Source organism: Gracilinanus agilis, chromosome 3, assembly GCF_016433145.1.
Source record: "Gracilinanus agilis isolate LMUSP501 chromosome 3, AgileGrace, whole genome shotgun sequence".
Taxonomy (NCBI): Eukaryota; Metazoa; Chordata; class Mammalia; order Didelphimorphia; family Didelphidae; genus Gracilinanus; species Gracilinanus agilis.
Genome location: NC_058132.1, coordinates 324776065 through 324798796, shown reverse-complemented (window position 1 = coordinate 324798796; position 22732 = coordinate 324776065). Strand labels below are relative to the sequence as shown.

Here is a 22732-nt window from a genome sequence, read left to right as displayed (position 1 = left end):
CTATAAGGGCTAGTAGTGGAATCTCTTGAGTCAAAGAGTTTGGATATTTTGGTCAGTTTATTTGCATAATTCCAAATTGCTTTCCAAAATGGTCATCTTGATTCTGAACTCCACCAACGAAGTATAATGTGCTTCTTCCTATAACTCCTTTTTTAGGAAGGAACATGAAACCATGAGATAACTAAACAAAGCCTTCAATAACTTTTTAGATTATTCTTGGAAATGAATGATGATGAAAAAGCAAAAGCATTAGAATAGTAAATGAAAATATACATGTATAATTTTATATTTTAAATATTTTATTACAGACTTTACATTTCTCATGAAATTTTTTTCTCTTTCAGGATGATCTTGGAAAAAGAGGGTTCTCGTTCTTTGTTCAGAGGATTAGGCCCCAATTTAGTAGGAGTGGCCCCTTCCAGGTAAAAAAAAATAAAAATATTGAGCAAAAACTATTCTTTTCATATTTCAAGATAAATAGACTTTAGCAATTAATTAAGGAATTATTAATTAAGAATTAAATATTGAAAAGGAAATATTTTTAGTATCTTTTTTGTTTGATTTAAAATAATGTTATATATACTGTATTAAGTTTAGGGAATAGGAGGAGGTACAGCTAGGTGGCACAGTGGATTGAGAGACAAGACTAGATAGCTTCACATCTGACCCCAAATACTTCCTGGTTGTGAGACCCTGAGCATGTCACTTAACCCCCATTGCCTTTTCTTTTCTGCTTTTCTGCCTTGGAGCCATTACACAATATTCTAAGATGGAAGTAAGGTTTTTGATTTTTTTTTTTTTAAAGAAGCGATGATTTGGAGATAGTGGGGTTTTTATTATCCAAATTTATCTTTTTTTTTTTTTTTAAACATAATCCAATTTTCATTAATAATACTAATAAGAACAATCATTTAGAGTAAAAATTGAAAAAGCACCTACTTTAAGATACAAAGCATATATATCCTTGGTATAGGAGATCCAGTTACCATTGAGGAAAGCGTATAACAGAGAAGTCCTTGAATTTCTATACCATCCAACTAAAATCCTATCTCTCCCCTCCCCTCCATAGAAACATTTCTTAGGAAAGGATCTCATAACCAGTATCTCCCTTTCCTTATTCATCTCATCCCTCTTTTCCCCATTTTCATTCAGCTAACTTGTAATTCAGCCAACCTACATTGCTTAATGAGATTGTTTTCTCAGAGGTCTTCATCTTGATCCCTTTACTGCATTTGACACTTTTAATCACCCCTTCCATATAAGCAGTAGTCTCTTTTCCTATGCTTCATAGATGCCATGTTCTTCTGGATCTCCTAACTCTTTATTTCAAGGGTTCTGATTCCCAAAGGATACATGAATAGATTTCAAGTCTTAAGAAGTTGGACTGGAGTGGGGGGTTGGAGAGAATGATTTTTTTATCACTAATCTCTAAGTGAAATTTAGTATTTTCTTTGATTATAAATATAGGCAACAAAACATTATTCTGAGAAGAGGTCCACAAGCTTCCTCAGCCTGCCATTTGAAGTCAAAAAAGATTGAGAACTCCCACTCTTAATTGTTCCTTTGTGCTTCATTCCTTTTTCTAGTTCCAATTCCTTATTTCCCAAGGTTCTGATCTTGATTCAATTCCACTCACTCACTGATATGCTCTAGTCTTCCTTCCTCCTCCCCTTATATATCTTTTCCCCTGGAAATCTCCTTATCTTTAGCTATCCTCCCTAGAGAGATAAGTTTTACCATCATTTATTCATTCTCATATTTGAAATTTTAATATATTTGACTCTTTCCTACTTCATGCCTTTTTGATTCTACTTCCTCAGTATCGCTCGGATCCTTCCCCCTTTCTCTTTCCACTACCCTACTGTAGATTCTCATTAACTCATTCTTAGATTATTGTAGTTGCCTCCTAACAAGTTCCTTATGCCTTCATTTTCTTCTCACTCTAAGCAGTCCTTTATACTACTGCCAGCCTACTCTTCTTTCTGCATAGAATAATGATATCACTGTTCTGCTAAACTCTTCAGTGGTTCCCTTTTGTTTACTAAGATTCTAGCATCTGTCATCCTCCACCTTTTTCATTATGACATATTATTCCCTCTCTCATAAACTAAGTTCCAACAAAACTGAAATACTTTGCACTCCCATTTATACCTGATATTGATTTCCTCCACATATTATCTTCCCTGTCACTTTTTCTGTTATAATTCTACTCATCCAGGAATATTTAATAGAAAATGTATTTTAGGAGTTTAGAGAGGGATCATACAGACTTTCTTGGGTGTCATAAAGATCAAAGTGGTACCATGCAAGATTTCATAGAAAATGCATATCATTCATAAGTATGAAATGAAACATGTTATTACCTTCTTAGTTAAAAAGTCTAAATGATGCAATTCCAATTTTTAAAATTTGTGATTATTATGTGGATATAAAAAAGGAAGAACTTTTTCCTTAAGTAATTCAACTTAAAAGTCAGGGATGGTCTGAAATTTTCTCAGCACAGACCATCGAGAAGGTACCTGAAGAAAGGAATATATCAAAATGTAGAAGGAAGTGCTACATGTAAAATTAAATTTTTTGATGGTATTTCTTCAAAGGATCCCATTCTAATTCTTAGATGTAAAAGAAAAAACTTTGTCATTGAATTGAAACACCATAGGATTGAGTAAATCCATACATTTTAGCTATAGAACTTAGCAATTTTAAGAATTTGAATTAAAGCGATGGAGCCAAAAGTGTTTTTTTAAGTGTAAAGAATCACAAGCATTTATTTTGCCCTTACTATGTGCCAGTTGTTGTTTAGTCATTTGATCCTTTATGACCCCACTTGGGATTTTCTTAGCAAAGACAATAGAGTGGTTTGCCATTTCCTTCTCCATCTCATTTTACAAAAGAGGAAACAGGCAAACAGAAGTTAAGTGATTTGCCCAGGGTCACAGATTTTTAAAACTCAACTCTTCCTGACTAGGCCTGACATTGCTCTACGGCAGCCCAGCTATGTGCTAGAAAACTATGCTAAACATTGAGGATTCAAAGAAAAAATAATTTCCCTACCCACAAAGTATTTAAAGCATATACATATAAATGATATTTACAGAGCTGATGCAAGATAACCCAAGAGGAGAAGGTTAAGCAGCCAAGGAAACTGGAAAAAGCCTTGTCCAGAAGTTGGAATTTAGTCTCTCTTAAAGGAAAGTCAGGGATTCTAAGGGGAGGGAAAACATTCCAAGCCTTGGAGACTTCCAGTACAAAAGCAAAGACAAGTGAGGTAATCTATGAAGGATAACTAGCAAATTGATGTGTCTAAACCATGAAGTAGAAGACTGGAAAGCTAGGAAAGGCCCAGCTTACAAAGGAGCACTAAAGGAAGTTTATATATGATTCTATGAGTAATAAAGTCTTTGGAATTTTTTGGGCAGGGGATATAATGAGTCAGGCCTGCACTTGAGGAAAAATCATTTTGTCATCTATGTGAAGGATGGGTTCAGGGGTTTAGATGAGGCAGAAAAATTGAGAATATTGAAGACCAGAAATGTGAAAAATGGATGATGGGGGGAAAGAATTACAGTGATGGAAATTAAGTAACAAGAAGTCTAAAATCTGGAAGATAATTTAATGAAACATTAAGACAAAGTTTATATCATCAGATGCTATGCAATATTACACAAAACTTTATTAAGGATTTATTTTAAATTTAACACTGTCTTCTTATTTAGGTTAATGCAATCATCATTTGATTGTAGTTTTTATGTATTTGTGAGGAATAAAGTATTCCATTAATATAATTTTATGATTTTAATGTGCAATAATCTAAAAGATTTAACTTTGAAGAAAACAAAATACATTTTACTCTGAAGAGAGAAAAGCATTTAGTAGACTGAATCTTCATTACTTCCATGAAAATTAGTAAAGTTTTCCTCATCTGACTTTGGACTGTAGGATCATAAATCTGGAGCTAGACCAGACCGCCGTATTATATAGCCTCATTTTTCAATTGGGGAAACTTGAATCTCCCAAAAGGTAAATGAGTTGTTCAAGCAAGCTTAATCAGGTAGCAAATATGGAGAGCAGATCTTGAACCCAATTCCTGTGACTTCAAGGTCAGTTTTCCTTCTAGTACATCATGCTATAAAGGCAAAGTCTTGGACAAAGTGTAAATTAGGTCAATATTTATACATACAGATGGCACTTTAAGTTTTTCAGTTAAAGTATTTGGCAGTTTTTATAAGAATCAAGTAAATTAATTATTTGTTTCTAATCCCTAAGTTAAATGATCTCAAATTAATCCCTCTTTAAGTCTAGAGACATAATTCAGTTAAGGTAGTGCTTCAGGCTGGGTTTGATCACAACTACTCTCATTTTTCCCTCCTATTCTCTAAATAAAATCCAGACTTAATGAAGAAGAATGGAAGATCTGGACTGGGGAGCTTTTAGAACTCTTTCTATCTTAAATTAGACTTAGAGAAAGAGAAGACAGTTTGAAAGTATTAAGGGTTTTGGATCTCTAGAAGAGTAGATCACCAGGGTCCAGGGGTATGATGTAATGGTATTAAGGAATCTTGGCCTAACTGATAGGAATGAAATGTTAATCCTGTAATATCCACTGTGAAATTGAGTGCAATCTGTTTATATCTCTAGGATGTATGTGTGTACATCTAGGTATTTATTTATAAGTATAACTATCAAGATAACAGCAAAAGGGCAAGGATTGGGGGAATCCAGATTCAGAAGTGTCAGAGTGCAAAGGGCAAAGAATGAAAGGAAACTATCAATAGGGAGGGTAAGAATACTCCTAGGACCTTTTCATACTCTTAAAAATTATTAAGCACCCCAAAGAAATTATTTATGTCAATTACTATGCATGGCATATAGCAGACACTATATAAATGTGAGATATCATTGTGCTTTATGTTAATGTAGCATTATGATTGTTGTGATAATCTGTTTTTACTATATTAAAAACTAAAACTGATAAAATTTTAAAATATTAACAATAATCATGTCTTAATAGCATTTTTATGGAAAATAAACATTTTCTACCAAAAATTCACTAGAAAAATGGTATTTTACATATTTTGGCAAACCTAATGTTTTGCTTAGTAGATGATTGAGTTCTCATCTGCTTCTATGTTCAATCTGTTGTCATCTTTTTTTTTTTTTTTTTTTTTTTTTTTTTTTTTTTTTTTGGTTGAAACGCATGAAGAACATCCAGCTTCAGATATATAACGGGGGGGGGGGGGGGGAAGGAGGAACATTTTAATAGGCAAATAACATCTTAGTATTATTATGAAAATAGTTTTGATATTGCAGGCTCCCTGAAAGGATCTCAGGACTTCCACCTTCTCTTGGACCACACTCTAAGAACTGCCAACTATCATATAGTTTGGTAGTAGATTACGAATATAAATTAGTTTCCTCAGAAAAGGAAAAAGGAAACAAGCATTTATTAATTGCTTAGCAGCAAAGTGGCACAAAATGGTTAAAGCACTGTGCCTAGAGTTAGGAAAACCTGAATTCATATAGGGCCTCAAACAATCACTAGTTATGTGACCTAAGTCACTTAGCTTCTACCTGCCTCCTTTTCCTAACTGTAAAATGGGAATAGTAATAGTACCTGCCTCCCAGGGTTGTTATGAGGACAAATGTAATCACAGTTGTAAAACACAATAAAAAGCACATAGCCTGCTAAGTAATAGTGCCTGCACTATTAATAAATGCTTTTTCTCTTCCCCTTCTTCCTTTACCCTTAGGCACTGCTAAATACTTGGAATATAAATATAAGACCCCCTTCCTCCCTGGGCTTTACTCCCGACTTTACTCTGCCACAAAAATATCTTCAATCTAGATTTTCATTACACTCATAGATTTCTTTCTTAGGAAGTGTCTCCATCCTCACTATGGCCATTCTGACTGTCTAGTTCCTCCCAGAACTTCCATTCAAAGGAAGACATCAGGAGCAGCCATGTGTGCATTCCTCTTCAGCCATCCCTTGTGACTCTCCAGATTTAGTCTACCAGACCCCAGAAACCTCTTTACTCTGTAGTTCTCATACCTACTGACAAATTCATTCTAAAGGAGTGCCCTCAGCTTTTTTATGTACTGTCTTCCTTCATTAGAATGTAAGTTCTTGATAAGAAAAAGTTCTTTAATGGGTCCATGATTCCTTTACTGTATTAATGTAATTTACATCCCATCTATGCCCTTCTTATTCTATGGAACGGAAAAATATATTGTCCGTGTCCTCCCAGAAATCATGCAAAAGAGATCCTTGAAATGAATTTTAGGCCTTCTAGGTATCCATATTAACATAGGTAGGCAGGATCACTTTTCATCTTGCTTTTCAAAATGATATATTGAAAAAAGCAAGAATATATCACAGTAATAGTTGAATGTGATAAAAATGGTAATGATGTCCATATTGATTTATAAATATGAATAACTACCAGTCCTAATACCAATGAGGCTACTTTACAGAAATAGCTAAAATAACAACCAACTTTATATTGAAGAACAAATAGACAAGAATATCAAGAAATACTTTGATAAAAACAGATGAAATAGTACTTGAACCACTAAACTTGGAAATTAATTAAACAACAATTGTCAGAAATTATCAGGTATTAGACAAAAACAGAAGTTGATCAATAAATGGAATAGATTCTAGAAATAACAGTTTTGGGGGAAAAGTGAGGGTAGGGACTGTCTTTCTGTTTGTATTTGTATTCCCAGGATCTAGTACAGTGCATAGTCAGCTCTTAAAAAATATTTATTGACCAAAAAAGAAAAAGAGTCAGCATGGTATAGTGGAATAGGCTTGGGTTAGCAGTCAGAAGACCTGCATTCAGAGGGCTGCTGGGTAGCTCAGTGGATTGAAAGTCGGGCCTAGAGACAGAAGTTCTTAGGTTCAAATCTGGCCTCAGACACTTCCTAGCTGCGTGACCTTGGACAAGTCACTTAACCCCTATTGCCTAGCCCTTAGTGCTTTTCCACCTTGGAATCAGTATACAGTACTGATTCTAAGATGGAAGGTAAGAGTTTAAAAAAAGAAGAAGGCCTGCATTCAAAGCAGAGCCCTGATGTTTATAATTCAGGTGACCTTGGACAAGCCACTTTATATTTTATAGTTAATTTGGATTACTCAGACTTGCTTTAAAAAAAATTGTAGCAAAGTTTCCATTTAAACCAGATAAAATTTTCTGGTACTAGGTCCATTAAAGAGCAATGGCCCATGAAAAATAGTATGTCTGAGATTAAAGTTGGATTTTTCTATGAAATGTTCTGTTTGCCATGTTTTATGCCCCAACCTTTGGTTACATGAGTCAGTACATAATATATTTTTCTCTGTCCTTTATAGCTTGACAGATATGTTGTATCATCATTTAATATTTTGCCTATTAAATTATTTCATTACTTAAGTGTCATGCTTCATCCTCTCCCATGAGGATTATGGATTTTTAAATTAGGAATGCCTTTATCCTTCAGATATTTTCTTTTTTTTCCCTATATCACTCGATGAAATAATCAACATTCCTATTCTATGAATCATTTCACTATCTTATCATCAAAAATATAACTTTTAAGAAACTATACCCCTGAATGCTTATGGCTAGCCCATGTTAAGATTTTTTTTAATGTTAATAATACAGAATTAATTTAAACTTTTAGTGCCATATACTAATCAAATTACCAATGAGATAGATACTTTCTAGATCTTGGTAAAATAATAATTAATTTGGAAAAACAAAAGGTCTAGAATATCAGTGGAAATGATGAAAAGAGGTACAGATGAAGAGAGAATAGCACTTTCAGATCTCAAACTAAGGTAATAGTCATCAAAACCATCTGTCGTTGGATTAAATATAGAAAGACATTAATGAAGAAGATTAGACAAGGAAGAATTAGAATAGTGAAACTCATAGTCCAGTGTTCATTTTGTGATAGCAGAGAAGTGGAAATAAAGCATATGCCAATCAGTTGGGAAATTGCTAAACAAGTTGTGGCACATGAATATAATGCAGTATTACTATGCTGTGTAAGAATTAATGTGATGGATAGAGAGATCTTTAAGAACTGATAGCAGAGAAAACTAAACAGAGCCAAGAAAATAATACACACAGTGAATGTGATGCATATATATACAGTTTACAACACTAAATGGAAAGAACAACTACACATACAGAAATCAAAAGTGAATATTGCAGAATTATTGAAAGAAAAGAATGGCTCAAAAGAAGGGATATGAGAAAGATATTCCCAACTCCCCCCTTTGCAGATGTGGAAAGAAGACTACAAGTATGTTACACATTGTACAATTTTCAGATCTTTTTTTGTTATAGTAATCATTTGAGTTGACCTTTTCTCTTTCAAAAAAATACTATTTGTTATACAAAATAGTTGTCTGGGAGGGAGGAGGTCCAGGGGGAAAGGATATTGAGGGTGAATTATGATAATGCAAAAAACAAAAGCTATCAATTTAAAAAATATTATTAAAAATAAAAATTAAACCCCAAAAGAATGTAAACTTATATTAATTTCTAAAATGGTTTCTAGTCCTAAAATTATTTGTCTGTTGGTTTAAAATGTTTCCTATCCTCAATGTAACAACATTGCCATCCATATGCGAATTCTTATTTTTAAATGGGCAGAGAAAGTATATCCTAAATCAGAATTTCTTATGGTTCTTGTTTCATTAGTTAATGCAGTTAAATAAGTTTACTTAGCAATCAAAAAAAAAATCGTTTGCTTATTTTCCAGTGTCTGTATCACATTTGTACACTTCAGTAAATATATTTAACCTTAAAATTAGCCTGTTCCTGGTTTTTCCAATCCATCAGAACCTTATTCAAACACTTTCAGTTGGGCAATTGCTAAATAGCCTTAACAGCACTTTTTTGTTTGAGCAAGTTGAAAAGATGCTAGCAATACAACATCTTTCATGTACTAACTAGCATTCAGAATCTTTTTTTTTAAAGCTAGACAGACTACAAGAAATGCTTCATCTTTTTTTCTAGGAAAGAAAACATGTTTGCAGAGCTAACAGGAGTAACCTAATTAGATGAGATCACGGATATGCCTTACTAAATTTTGATTATTAGTTTGTATATTTTACTGGCACTCTAAAATTATATATTATTTCAAGTTTGTTTATTATTTCAAAAAGAATTAGTTCTATTCAGTTATAATAATATAATTGAAATTTTATTTTAATTTTAGAGCAATATACTTTGCAGCTTATTCAAATTGCAAGGAAAAAATGAACAATATATTTGATCCTGATTCTACCCAGGTTCACATGATCTCAGCTGCAATGGCAGGTAAGGATCTATAACTTTGTGTTTTTAACTTAATTCTAGAGCCCTGGTATTAAGTGAACTATAATGAATATAAATTGGAAAAGTTAAGATAATTTGTCTATTTTGCTTTATTTAATGCAGATAGTTATGCCAATATCTGATAAAGAATATTCAGTGGCACATCAGTGCGCATTTTTTGTACGGGAGAGTCAAAGAAATTTGATCAAGTTAGGCTAATGGTAAATATTAATACTGCCTTAAACATCTTATTGAGCACTTAAAACGCAGTCCTATATATATATATTTTTTAAACCCAAATATCATTTGTATTGTAAAAGTATATAGCCATAATTCATTCTTTCCTCCTTGATTTTTATTTGTTAGTGCATTTTCCCCCTATGCTGCATGTTTTGGCTTCTGCCTGAAATGTGCCGGCAGTTCTTGGTAAAGTATTAATTTGTCCTGTGCTTAAATGCTACAATTTTTTAATCATATTTCCTACTAACTGAGATTGAATAACAAAAATGTTCTGTGAATGTTTATGGGATAAATGGTGGGAGTATATTTTAAACACTCTATTTAAACTTGGATGGCATTTTAAAAGTAAGACGTAGATTCTTTATTCATGCTTTGCATAAAAATGTTTCCAGGAATTTCCCCAACCATAAATGCTTAGTTGAGATTTTGAACGTGAGAGTTTTTACTATTAGAGTGACTAGTGTTTTGATGATTGTCTGCAACCCCACACTTGCCTCACAGATGGATCTTAAATGATTGGTTCAAAATCATCCATGATTCCAAAACAACTTGTCACTATGCATGTAAAGACAGCCATTGTCTCTCATCTGCCCATAGGATGAGATTTGATACATTAATAATTTATCCTAGATAATATATGTTGGGATGCTTCCAGGAAACTTTGAAGTAAACTTCTACAGAAGTTTATTTTCATCAACTATGGTCTTGTCTATCAGGCAACCAAGAATTATAGCTGAATGCCTACTGTTTACTGTTCTATCTATTAACTGCCACCTCACTTACAGTTTTTTATTGGTTTTTTTGTTTATTGGTTTTTGTTTCTTAAGCCAAAGATAGTTCGGTTTATTTTGGACCATAGTGCTAAATACAGGATAAATTTAAATTTTATTGTTTTACCAAAGAGTTTAAGTTAAAATATTCACTTTACTAAGTTTTTTGAACAATGGTGATTGTCACAGTGTAAGTTTAGCATGTATCTTACAGAATTTTTAATAGTATTTTTAATAATCATTGAATAATAGACGTTTGGAGCTAGAAATATTATGAGATTATCTTGTCATTTTGTAAAGTAAGAAACCTTGGACTGTTTGATTTTATTTCCCAAAACAAATTTCCTCTTAGAATTTTAGAGCTAGCAAGAATTTTAGTAATCATTTAAGTCCATTACTAATAGAGGAAAAATATAACCTTTTGAAAGGATGAATTATTTATCTCAATCATATAGCTTGTTAGTAGTAACCAAGATTAGAACCTAGGTCTTCTCACAAGGTTCTTTAAAAAGAGAAGACTAAATTGCAAAAGAACCATAAATTCTAACACTTAGAGAAATTGTACTCTCTTGAACATTTTAGCACTTCTCTCCTCAAAAACTAGGTCTGGAAGCCACCACTACATATTTCCTACTTAACAATTCTGCTAGGATTTAACCAGCTGAAGACTTTTCTAGTTTTATGAAAAAATATACAATAAGAAAGGAAAAGAAATCAAATATCAGACTGATCTTTAAGGCCTCTTCCAGCTCTGAATATATGAGTCAATGATTATTAAAAATAAAAGGCCGTGAAAACATTAAGACACAAGTGATATATTATACTACATATGTAAAAGATCACTTATGATATACCTCTAAACAATTCATTATGCCAAGATTATGAATTATAGACATTGTTTTATATAATACATTATGAATATATTTAGGTATTTCCCTTCCCTTTCTCTTTCCTAAGCCCCACTCCAAACACATTTAAGAAAGTTTCAAAAATGTGTGGAGAACAATTAACTGTATTACTTTAGACTATTTATAATGAGGCTTTTTTTTCTTTGATTATCTGTATCCTTTTTGGTCAGAGAATTGTAAAGAAATTTTTTATTTTCTCTGGTGACATCATTTGAAGTGATGAAAATGAATTAGCAATCATTTAAAATTATAAGGACAGATCTTGTAATATAATATATTCATACCACAAATGTAGGTCCAAAATAGCTGCTCATTGTAATGCCTCAGTACATTTGTTTCACAGTGCCAAAAAAAATTTAATAATGCAATGGTTACTTCATCCTTTTTCCTAGACATGTACAGATATTGACTCATCTGTCCATGTTCTTTATGATGCACTGAAACTATTTCCCAGTGTGAATTCTTTGATCCTTTTAATACATTGATTAAGATGTTTATACCTGTTTTGGAGATCATTTCTTTGTGCACTCATTGTATTCTGAGACTACTACTACTATTTGTTTGCAGTTATGTTTTTCTGAGAATTGTGATTCTAGGGCTTCCTTACAGTATTCATGAGCGTTAACATTGAGCTTTGCAGTTATATACTTAACCACATGATTGGTGAAACTGAATGGCCCCATGCAGATTCATTAAGGTAGCCTTTTTTTTTTCATTCTTGAAATGACCTAGTTCAGTATGCTCTAGATATTCTCCAAAAGCATTTAAAGTTCTATAAATATGAATGATTTTGTGACTCAAAAGTACTGGAAGTAGATTGCTATGAGAGTCATTAAACAAATTAATGTAGCTACTCAAAAAATGCTAACCTTGTCACTTTAGCAATAGAAAATCTATTAAAATCAACAATTTATGGTATTGCCTGAAAGACCTTATTTAACAAAACTGTATTTAAGGCAATCTGTGCTATATATTGGAATACAAAGATGAAAGAAGAAGATATTTTCCCTACCTTTTTATAATCTAATCGATGTTTATACACATAAGAAGTAACCATCTTTTGCCAAAGTATTTTTAAGGTAAGCACCATATATGCTTTTGTCAATCTAGATAACCTCTAAAATCAAACTTCATTTTGTATTTTAATTCCATGAGATTTAGTATCATTATGAGCTTCTAATCTTTCCTTGGTTTTATATTAATTTTTTAAACCAAACTGCTTATGTAAAACACCTGATTTCTAATTTTTATTCAGTTGTCATTATGCTATATAGAAAATTCCCGACCATCTGAAATTGAGCTAAAAGTTTCATGCTATTTTAATACCTTAAATATTTATATACATTCCAAAAAGAACAGTTAAAATAACAAACCTTTTGATTAAGAAACTTCTTTTATAGAAAAACTATTCTTGACTTAATTCTAAATTTAACAGACATTAAGTACTTCTGAAAGATAGCATAGCACCATAAAATAGAAACTTAGTTTGATCAAAGAGACCGGAGTTCAAGTTCTCCTTCTGACACATACTAGTTGTATGATCGTGGCCAAGTCACTTAAACTTTCAGTGTCTGCAAGTAAAATCACTGTTCACTAAGATGATAAGGTACAAACCAAGTTGCCTTTCTGCTTTGGTGCAGGGAAAGTCTTACACCAATGTAATCACATATCCATAGTCCTTGCCTCGCAGAAAAAGCATCTTCTACGTGTTCTAGGTGCGGGGGAGATAATTAAGATGTGAGTCCTTTGTCATCAAGGAGCTTATAATCTAATAGTCATTCAAATTAGAATAAGAAGGAAAATGTATCCAACTACTCTAAGATCAGATGAAATTAACTTTTTTATACTACCAGAAAAAAAGCTGCTAGAAAAATGGTGGTGGGTGTGGGTATTTATATTTAAATGTATATACTTATACATTTCTCTGTATATAGAATGTATAAAGAGAAACTTGCAATGTTAGAATATTTAAATCATTTTACTTTTTTATGTTCGTGGTTTAAGAAAACTAAAAGTTAATTTTTTTTAGTCTTCTACATTCCCTCGTTGGTAGATAATAAATTCAAATAGAAGTTAATAGTCAATGGATGATCAATATGTAATCATTTGAAGTTTCTTATACATGATAGACACATACATAGAGATAGCCTTCTGCATAGAAGTCAAATTGTTTTCAAAGTATATTATTTCTGCTTAATTTAAGCAATGATGAACTGTATAATTTTTATTAAAAGAAGCTCTTTTGTACAGAGACTTCAGTGAATTTTTACATGAATTGTCTTAATTATCCATAGCTATTCACTCATTTGGGTGGATGTTTCTTAGGTGTGGAAATATAGTAAGTCTTCTTTTTGCTTGAATTTCCACTCTTAACACACTACATAATAAAAAATGTAGAGGATTATGGTTTAAACTGGTGACTTTCTCAATATAGGGAACTCTCAAATGAGAGGACTTATTTTACCAATGTAGGTTGGCACCTTCTCCGCAACTTAAAGAGTCTTGGAGAGATGGCCTAAGATCAATGGGAAGCTTAGTGGTTTGTCCTGGGTCATCCAGCTAGAATGTGTCAGAGGAGATACTTGAATCTAGGATTTCTTGGTTGAGGCCAGTTCCACATTTGCCTCTAAATAAAAGAAAATAACCTAATATATTCCAAAAGCATACATTTTCTTTTCATGAAGGCTATCCATGAAAAAGAAGTTCTCAGACATTCATAAATACTATTACATTACAGGGCCATTCATACCATATGGACTACTTAAAAGAATTTTTATTAAAATTAGTTAAGAGTTCATGTTCTTTGAGATTTTATATTGATTCACTAAGATTTCTACAAGTGTCAGCTGTGTCACCCTGGGCAAGTCACTTGACCCCCTTTTTGCCCACCCTTACCACTCTTCCACCTAGGAGCACAGAAGTTAAGGGTTAAAAAAAAAAAAAAAAAAGATTTTCAAGTGGTTCACCAAGTCATAATGGGCAGTGGTACTTAGTAATAGACTCTTAATCGGCCCACCAAAAATCACATTTTTTTCTTAACCTCCCTTGACAAGGTTAACATTTTTTAAGTAAGTTACAGGTTCCTTTTTCTTTTAGGTAAGTATTTGACATCTTTTAAATGAACTGCTGCAGATGGCAGAAATTTCAGTACTCAGTGCATTTTTTAAAAATCTGTGGCCTGTTCTGATATTTTTCTTTTCTTTTTTTTAAACTTTAAAAAAGTTAGATCTCACAGTAAATAATACTCAAATCCTTTCCAATGGGGATTCAATTTGTACACATGTATCTGATGGAGGTCACTGCTTGTTGTTATGATACAGAAAAGCCTGTGTCTATTTTAGGCATTTACTGTACATTTCTCCCGTGAAAAGAGTGAGATCGTGTCATCTCATGCTCCCCATCCGCAGGTCACTTCCTGTAGAAATATGGACTAACTTAAACCTCGTGAGTACTGAACTGAGCGTCTCTTGCAGCCTCTAGTATAAGAAACACACATTTGGTTTTTAATAGTTATGGAATAAAGTAGAATGAAGGCAAACATTTTTGTTTTCTAGATTTATATGTGCATTATCTGAGAATGTGTAAAATCGATCTTAATCATTTTGGAATAGCTTATCATTTCAATGCAGTGTTGAAGGAAGGATCCAGGTACTTTTCATTAGATAGATAGTATATAATGGCAACTATTGGTACTTACCTTGATTATTACAATTTTCATCCTCAAAGTAAAATTTAGTATGCCATAAATCAGTACTTTTAAATTTTTTATTATACCTTAGTATTACCTAATTTTTCAAGAGCAAGGGCAGTGTATTCTAGTATCATAGGTGATACTTGGCTAACAGACTATTCTTGTTTTATCTTCTAACTAAAATTTCCAAATCAAATTCAGTTTAAGAATACCTTGGATCTTAGCTGTTTTACTTCTTAATTATTATTTGTTTTGGGTTGGGAGGGGTGTTTAGGGAAAAAAAAAACTTAATGTCTAAATAGTTTTCCCCTAATACATTAGCTGTTTATTTTCATCCATATGTAGGGTAACTAATCCAGATACATATCACTAAAAATGTAATACAGGTATTTCTCACTTAATGAAATAGGTATTTTTCACAGTACTTTGATGTGAAGGACATTTCTGTTAAATTCTACCTTCTTTTTGATTTCCATTAACAAAATCAGATATGTTCTGCTGAAGAAAAATACATAGGACCTTAGATTTAATAAAAATTAATCTTACATACTTAAAAAGAAAAAATGTATGGCAAAATAGTAACCACATATCAGTTTATTAACTATCAAGATAGCACAATGCTGGAGAAGGTTCATTTATCTCGAATTCCTCCATTCAGTGGGGTTTTGTGATTATGTATCTACAACACATATATCAGTGTTAAAATTGAGGTTCTTTTGTGCTTAGACCTAGTAATAGAAACATTCTGCTATACTCAGTAAGTCACAAAATAATAAAGCTCAGCTTGAAAATAACCTGCACTAGAACTACCTAGTATACTCATGTGCCTTATGATTGTACAAGAGGCTTTTAGTGGTTTGGCTATGGCCTTTTTTAAACAACTTCTAAGGTCAACTGGGTGGCTCAGCGGATTGGGAACTAGGCCTAGAGATGGTAGGTCCTGGGTTCAAATGTAGCCTCATATTCTACTTAGCTATGTGACCCAAGGTAAGTCACTTAAACCCCATTGCCTAGCCTTTTCCACTCTTCTGCCTTGGAAGTGATACACAGTATTGATTCTAAGGCAAAAGGGTAAGGGTTTAGATTTTTTTTTTTTAATTAAAAAACTTCCAACCACTTTAAACACTCAGAACTTCATTTTCCAAAATAATTTTTGTACCTTTTTTTTAATTGCTTTCTTTCCAAATGTTTTAATCCAGTATACTACTCTTAAATAGGAAATAATAATTCATAAAACTAAGGACCAAAATATCTATTCCTAATTTAGCTTTAAGGGCACACTTTAATGTTTACTAGTATAGTTCTCCAAAAATTGAATAATTTCCAGCAATGATCTGAAAATCAGTGGATCTTGGCTGCATTGACCGTTCTGTTTCCAACATGATGGTTGTTAACTGATGGCTAGTGTCCTCATTAGGGGCTGTTCACAGATCAAGATGTTGTTTGTTGAGCGTGGCAAAGTGCTGATTGTTATGAGAGTTGGGCAGTCCACCTGACAGCAGCAGCAGGGACATTATGGCAGCATGGGACTCCCCCACATTCCGTAAGTTTGGTGGGTGTTGTTCCTCAGTTAATTTGTGACTTGACAAAATTCCTAATTTGGGAATTTAAGTGAATTTCAGTTAAGTGAGGAATACCTGTAGTTTGCTTGGTAACTTAAATTTACTATAACATAAAGGATATGTTTTAAATTAGAAAGTTTACAATTCCTTTTTAAAAAGGTTAACCTTTTCTGAGTAATGAAAGGAAGCAGTTAGCTTACAGTAGAAAGACCACTGAACTGAAAGTCATAGGACTTTCAAATCCCAGCTCCGTCACTTAATATCTGCGTGACTTTGGGCAAATCGGTTATCTTTTCTGGGCCTTACTTCCCTTTAAATAAAACAAGGGGATGAGGGGGAGGGTTGATCTAGATGACCTCCAAGGTCCCTTCCAACTCTAGATCTTCTATTTCATTTTATGAATCTTTTTAAATATTTATTTTATGCTTCCAGGCCCTCTACTTAAAGAATTTTATATCTTAGAAAAATATTGGGGTAGAAACTTGGATATTAAGATCACTTTTTTAGAAATAGACTATAATTTGCATTGTTTGATATTTAATTTTTTAAATTGTGCTGATAGGCACTAGCAAAAATCTCCTGTTTTTTAGCCTGTTTTCAAATAAATACATTTGTATAGAAATAAAATGTGAGGGGGAAAGTATTCATTTTGAAACAGTAATATGAAAATTATTTGTGATACAGCGGGTCCTAGTTTTTATACATAAAGTTTCAAAAAAGAAGAAATTGTTTTTCAAATTTTTAAGAGCAATTCTTAAAAACCATTATGAGCAATGCATAATGCTTAGTTTGTGTATGCTGCTTGGCGGTTTTTAACTAACCTTTGATTTTGCTGTGTAGACATTTAGTTATATAAATAAATAAATGAGGGAATGATTAATAATGGGATGAAATTGGAAACGGTATTTGTGTCTAAAACTTGCTTTAAAATATAATTCTGGGGGCAGCTAGGTGGTTCAGTGGATAGAGAGCCAGGCCTAGAGACAGGAGGTCCTGGGTTCAAATATGGCCTCAGACACTTCCTAGCTGTGTGACTCTGGGCAAGTCACTTAATCCCAATTGCCTAGCCTCTAACCACTCTTCTGCCTTGGAACCGATAACTCATTATCAATTCTAAGACAAAGGCTAAGGGTTTTAAATAATAATAATTCTGTTATATTTAGTTTGTCCTTTTCACATAAGAAAATGGAATTCAAAAGAGGAAAAAACTTTGAAGCATTAACAGTTGCAATTAATGAACAAAATGTTTAAATAGTTCTGAATGCTTGTTTCATATTTTCTCTTCTCTTTCCTTTTGTTAAAATTTTTTTTATTAAAGTTTCCCATTTGTAATAAAAAGAAGTATTCTTGGCAATTTCCCAAACACTTAAAAGTACTAATTATTTTTAGTATCAGCTGTTGTTTCTAGAATTGTTGGTCCCATTTCAGTTTTATATACATGTACTTAAGAACTAAAAAATAAATACTAGAATGCAAAAAAAGTACTTATTTAGTACTTAAAAATAAGTACTAAAAAAAGTACTAAAAAAAAGAACTGGAGAATATGTAGTCTTGTACAAAATCATTTGACAGATTTAAATTTGTTGCTATATTCTGCACATCACTGAAACAATTTTTCTCTTTTACCCCTTCACCCAAGAATGTTTTCTTTTTTGCTAAATAGAACAGTCTTTGGGGTGTTTTTTTTTTAGTTACATTTAAAGGGTTAAAAGAGTGGCTTGAAAATAGTCTTAACTGGTTATTTGGCATCATGAGGGAAAGAAGGCTGTTTGAATTGAATTTTTTAAAAATTAATTAGTCAAACCATTTTGAATATTATAGACATAGCTATGCTGACTTTGAAAGCCAAGTTAGGCAGTGTTCTGAAAAATCTCCCCTATAAACCTATCTCTACTTTGATGTTGCAGTATCTAAATATTATAGCATAAATCTTATCCCAAAAGGCCTCTCTTTAGTTAAGTGGTACAATAACATTAAAACAGTTAAGATCCTTGATGATTTTTGCAAATGGGTATTCTAACTTTTTGTTTAAATTAAATATATCAATTGAAGAAAACCAGCCAGCAATTCTGTGAAATTTATGTAGCTGAATTTTGGTATTTGTATATACATCAAAATTCTGTTTTACTTAGACATGAAGTATTCTGTGTAGATGCCTTTTCATAATATGTGTATTTCACAAGCCCCTTTCTTTCCTAATTCTGGAAGGGTGTCCAATAATAGATGTACACACAATGTACAACCAAGAAACCCAGTTTAGCATCATAGACTGCAGTTTGTTGCCCAGCAGCTCAGTCCTCAAAGGAGACCTGATTTCTTAATGTTCACATTAGTTATTGTGTAGTATTGTAGCTTTAAAGTTAACTACATAAGTTAACTTTTCCCTGCACTTCTTTTTTCATTGGTGCAGAAGTGAGAGAAAAGCACTGATTTTGTAGGTATGTCTTAAAGCAGATAAAAAAAAATTTGATTATTAACCTTAACATAAAGTATAGTAGTATGTATAAATAGCAAATAACCTATTATGTCATTATTTAACAATATTAACATTCATGTGCTTATACATGTATTCATGGAGCCAACAATAGCCATTTTTTAAATAAGCCCTAGGGAAACACAGAAATACTGGCAAATAACTTGAGAATTAATGTAGTAGTTATCTTGAAGATAGTAATTGTTTATCTGAACCTTACTTAGCAGCTGTTCAATTTGCATGCTTTTTAAACTCCAGACTAAATTTCAAGTAATAGAAATCGTATATTTTTTAAATAGGTATAATTTTAGCTCTTTTTTTTTTCCATTTTAACTGAAATTGGTCCTTTAATGAATTTCCATTTAGAAAATAGAAGATATTCTCCAAAAAGAACTAATTAGGTCTAGTGAAGAATTTATCTGCATTCTTACTTTGCCTTTTAAAGACTTATTTAGCCAAGTTCTGAACTAGAAAAATGTATTCACATAAAATAAATTACAAAATAAGAAAGGGAAAAATTATAAAATAGTCATTTAAAGAATAGCCTCCATCAACAGAAAGTTAACTATATGTGTTACGGTTTTTTTTAAATTCATATTAATTTTAGTGTTGTTCATTGTTACAAGAACTAATTTTAACTTATTTGTTTAGGTTTTACTGCAATTACGATGACCAACCCCATTTGGCTCATAAAAACTCGGTTACAACTTGATGCAAGGTATGTAATCCATTTTAAAAATGAATTAATTGAAATAACTTTTCAGTCAGAGTATTGGCTAATTTTATATAAAAGTAGTGGAAAAGTGGAAAGGGCTAAGTAAGGATTGGTTCTAAAGGCATTTAAGAGACTGTTCTAAGTTTAATTCAGTATGTTTATCAACTTTACAAACAATTTGCAGATAACACAATTGGGGGAATTGCTGGTGGTTTGCTTTTTTTTCCTGTATGACAGTATCAAAACTAAGAAGATAAAACTTCATAGGGAAAATGTAGAATCTTTTATTTAGATTGAAAAAGATAAGCCATACAAGAATAACTAATCTTTGACTAAATAAATGATTACAGTGTTTGACAAGGCACTTCTAGAACATTGGTTTTCATTTCTAGTTAATAGTGAGAAAGCCAACCAGTAGTGGTGTGGTGGAAGAGTACTCAATTTGAAATGAAAAAATTTGGGTGCCACTTCCAGTTCTGCCACTTCCTGCGTGACTATGAGCAAGTTACTTATATTTTGGGGCCTCAGTTCCCTCATATGTAAATGAAAGGGGTTGGAATTGATGACCTCTAACATCCCTTCTAGCTCCTAAGCTACAATTCTGTGATCTCCAAGGTCCCTTCCAGCTCTGATTCTATGTTGGAAAAGTGGGTAAGGTATATTTAGCCTAGAAACAAGAAATCTCATGTTGTAGATATGATAACTATTCAGCACAAAGAATTAGACTTACTGAGGACCTGGGACTGGAAGTTGCAGTGATGCAAATTCATTTTAATATTTGGAAATTTTTTCAAACAAATTAAAATTACTTAAGAAAACAAATGGTGGTCTTTGCGAGAAATACTATAAGTATTCAAGCAAAAGCTCCAGAGAACTGATAGACAATAAGCAAGATATAGTTTATGGGTGGGTGGGTGTTTCTGTCCAAATGATGCTTTCTCAAATAGGAGGAGGGAAGAGAGTTAACTGAATATTTAAATTTAACAAATAAATTTCATTGTTTTTTAATTTTTAATTTATTTTTAGAACCTTACCTTCTGTCTTAGAATTAATACTGCGTATTGGTTTCAAGCCAGAAGAGTGGTAAGGGCTAAGCAATGGGGATTAAGTGACTTGCCCAGAGTCACATAGCTAGGAAGTGTCTGAGGCCAGATTCAAACCTCCCACCTCTAAACCAGAGCCACCCAGCTACCCCATCCCCACTGTTTGTTGTTGTTGTTTTAAGGTAGATAACCTGCTAGATATAAAGAAAGGATTTCATGCTTTAGATAAGATGTAGTAATCAGCCTAAATTCCTTTCCACCTTAAGTTTCCCTAATATAATAGGAGCCTGGTAAAGCACCATTCATTATTCTACATCAGTGATAGTGAACCTATGGCACAGGTGCCAAAGATAGCACACAGAGTGCTTTCTGTGGGTATGTGCCCCTCCCTACCCCATCCTTAGAGTTTGTTACTAGAAAGGCAGAGGGACTCTGTCAGAGCTGTTCCCCTCCCCCTCTGCCCAGCACCTCAGTGGTGGGAGCACACAAAGAGGTAAGGTGGGCAGCTCACAGGTGGCAAACAGAGATGGAGGGAAGCGGAGAGCTCAGACCCACTCTCCTCCCCATCTCTACACTTGCTGAGGATATTCCTTACTTCACCCACCTCCCCAGAAGCCCAATGGGAATACTTTCTCCCTCCCCTTTGTGGGGTAGGGGGGAGGTGAAATGCACCTGTCACTCAGTGGGAGGGGCAGGGCACACATGAAGTTGCTAAAAGATTTCCCATTACTATTCTACATCTTCTGGTATAGCATAACTAAAACTGGACATGGACCCAGAAGCTATTATTATGTAGAAATTTGTTCACAGCCCATCCTTGCATTCCTCTAGTCACAGACTTGACCATGAGGTTTCTATCCTATCTATCCATTCCTACTAACAGTTTCAGAACAAGGAGAAAATTCACTGCCTTTCCCATTTTGGTAGCAACATCTTGCTTTAAACTACAACAGGTGCATGGGCAAGTAGAAGAAGGATTTTGAATAAACTTGTTGCTTCTGTTACAATGGTAGTGCATTTCTGTTTTGCTCTGATGGCAGCAGTTAAATAAGAGAAAAGGCACTTGTGAATCAGATTTGTCTGGGAGGAACTTGATTTTAAATGGAAGTTGAAATGGATTGATATCATACCAATATAAACTGCTTTCAGAAGCACATCCCTCTTTGCTTCAGCAAAGAGAAGGGTTAACCTATTAAAGGAGAGGAATTCTTATAAAAGTCCAGTTTCCTTTATTATAAACCTTATCTAGTAAAGGGTCATTTGGAAAAATACTCTACTTTTCTGCTGTAGCCAAAGAGTTTAGTCCATACCTTTACTCTTTACTCTTTTACCCAGACCACTTCCTCCTATTCCTAGTCTCCTGTGGCCATGCAAATTCTTCACCTCTTCCTTTTTGCTAACCAGGTAGGCTCTTCATAGTGGTTATAAACCAACCACAACAGGACCCAGCAGAATTACCTCAACCCCCCCCAATATATCTATACCTCATGATCTCTTCCCCAGATTACTTCATAGCTATAGCAGGTAGCCCTCACTAATCTTCACATTCTAGGCCAGTGATTCCCAAAGTGGGCACTACCACCTGTTGGTGGGTGCTGCAGTGATCCAGGAGGGTGGTGATGGCCACACTTTTTTTGTATTACATTCTATTCTGAGTTCAATAAATAGTTTCATAATTTACAGGGGGTGCTAAGTAATATTTTTTCTGGAAAGGAGGTGATAGGCCAGAGAAGTTTGGGAACCACTGGGCTAGAGACCCATGAGACAAGCAAATCCATAAGTTGTGATCTGTGTTACAGATCTCCTTCATTTTCTTACCCCCAAAACTCTCCTCCTTCCTCTGAACTTTCACCTGAGGCAAAAGACACTTGAGATTACAACCTAGCCATCATTCTCTCACTCTGTAATCAGTTGTTTGCCAAATCTTGGCCTTGCTACCTCCATAGCATTTCAGTTCACTGCCCTTTTTTTCCATTCACATAGCAACCAACCTTATTCAAGCCTTCATTATCTTTTGCA

At 33.3% G+C, this 22732-nt stretch overlaps 1 protein-coding gene across 1 annotated transcript in view; it reads left to right on the top strand.

Annotated features, from left to right (window-relative positions):
* SLC25A36 (solute carrier family 25 member 36) overlaps positions 1-22732 on the top strand; it is a 47952-nt gene that overhangs the window by 18544 nt on the left and 6676 nt on the right. The window contains exons 4-6 of the mRNA XM_044666667.1: positions 345-422; positions 9214-9314; positions 19607-19673. Coding sequence (XP_044522602.1) covers positions 345-422; positions 9214-9314; positions 19607-19673 — 246 coding nt within the window. The remainder of the gene's footprint in view (positions 1-344; positions 423-9213; positions 9315-19606; positions 19674-22732) is intronic.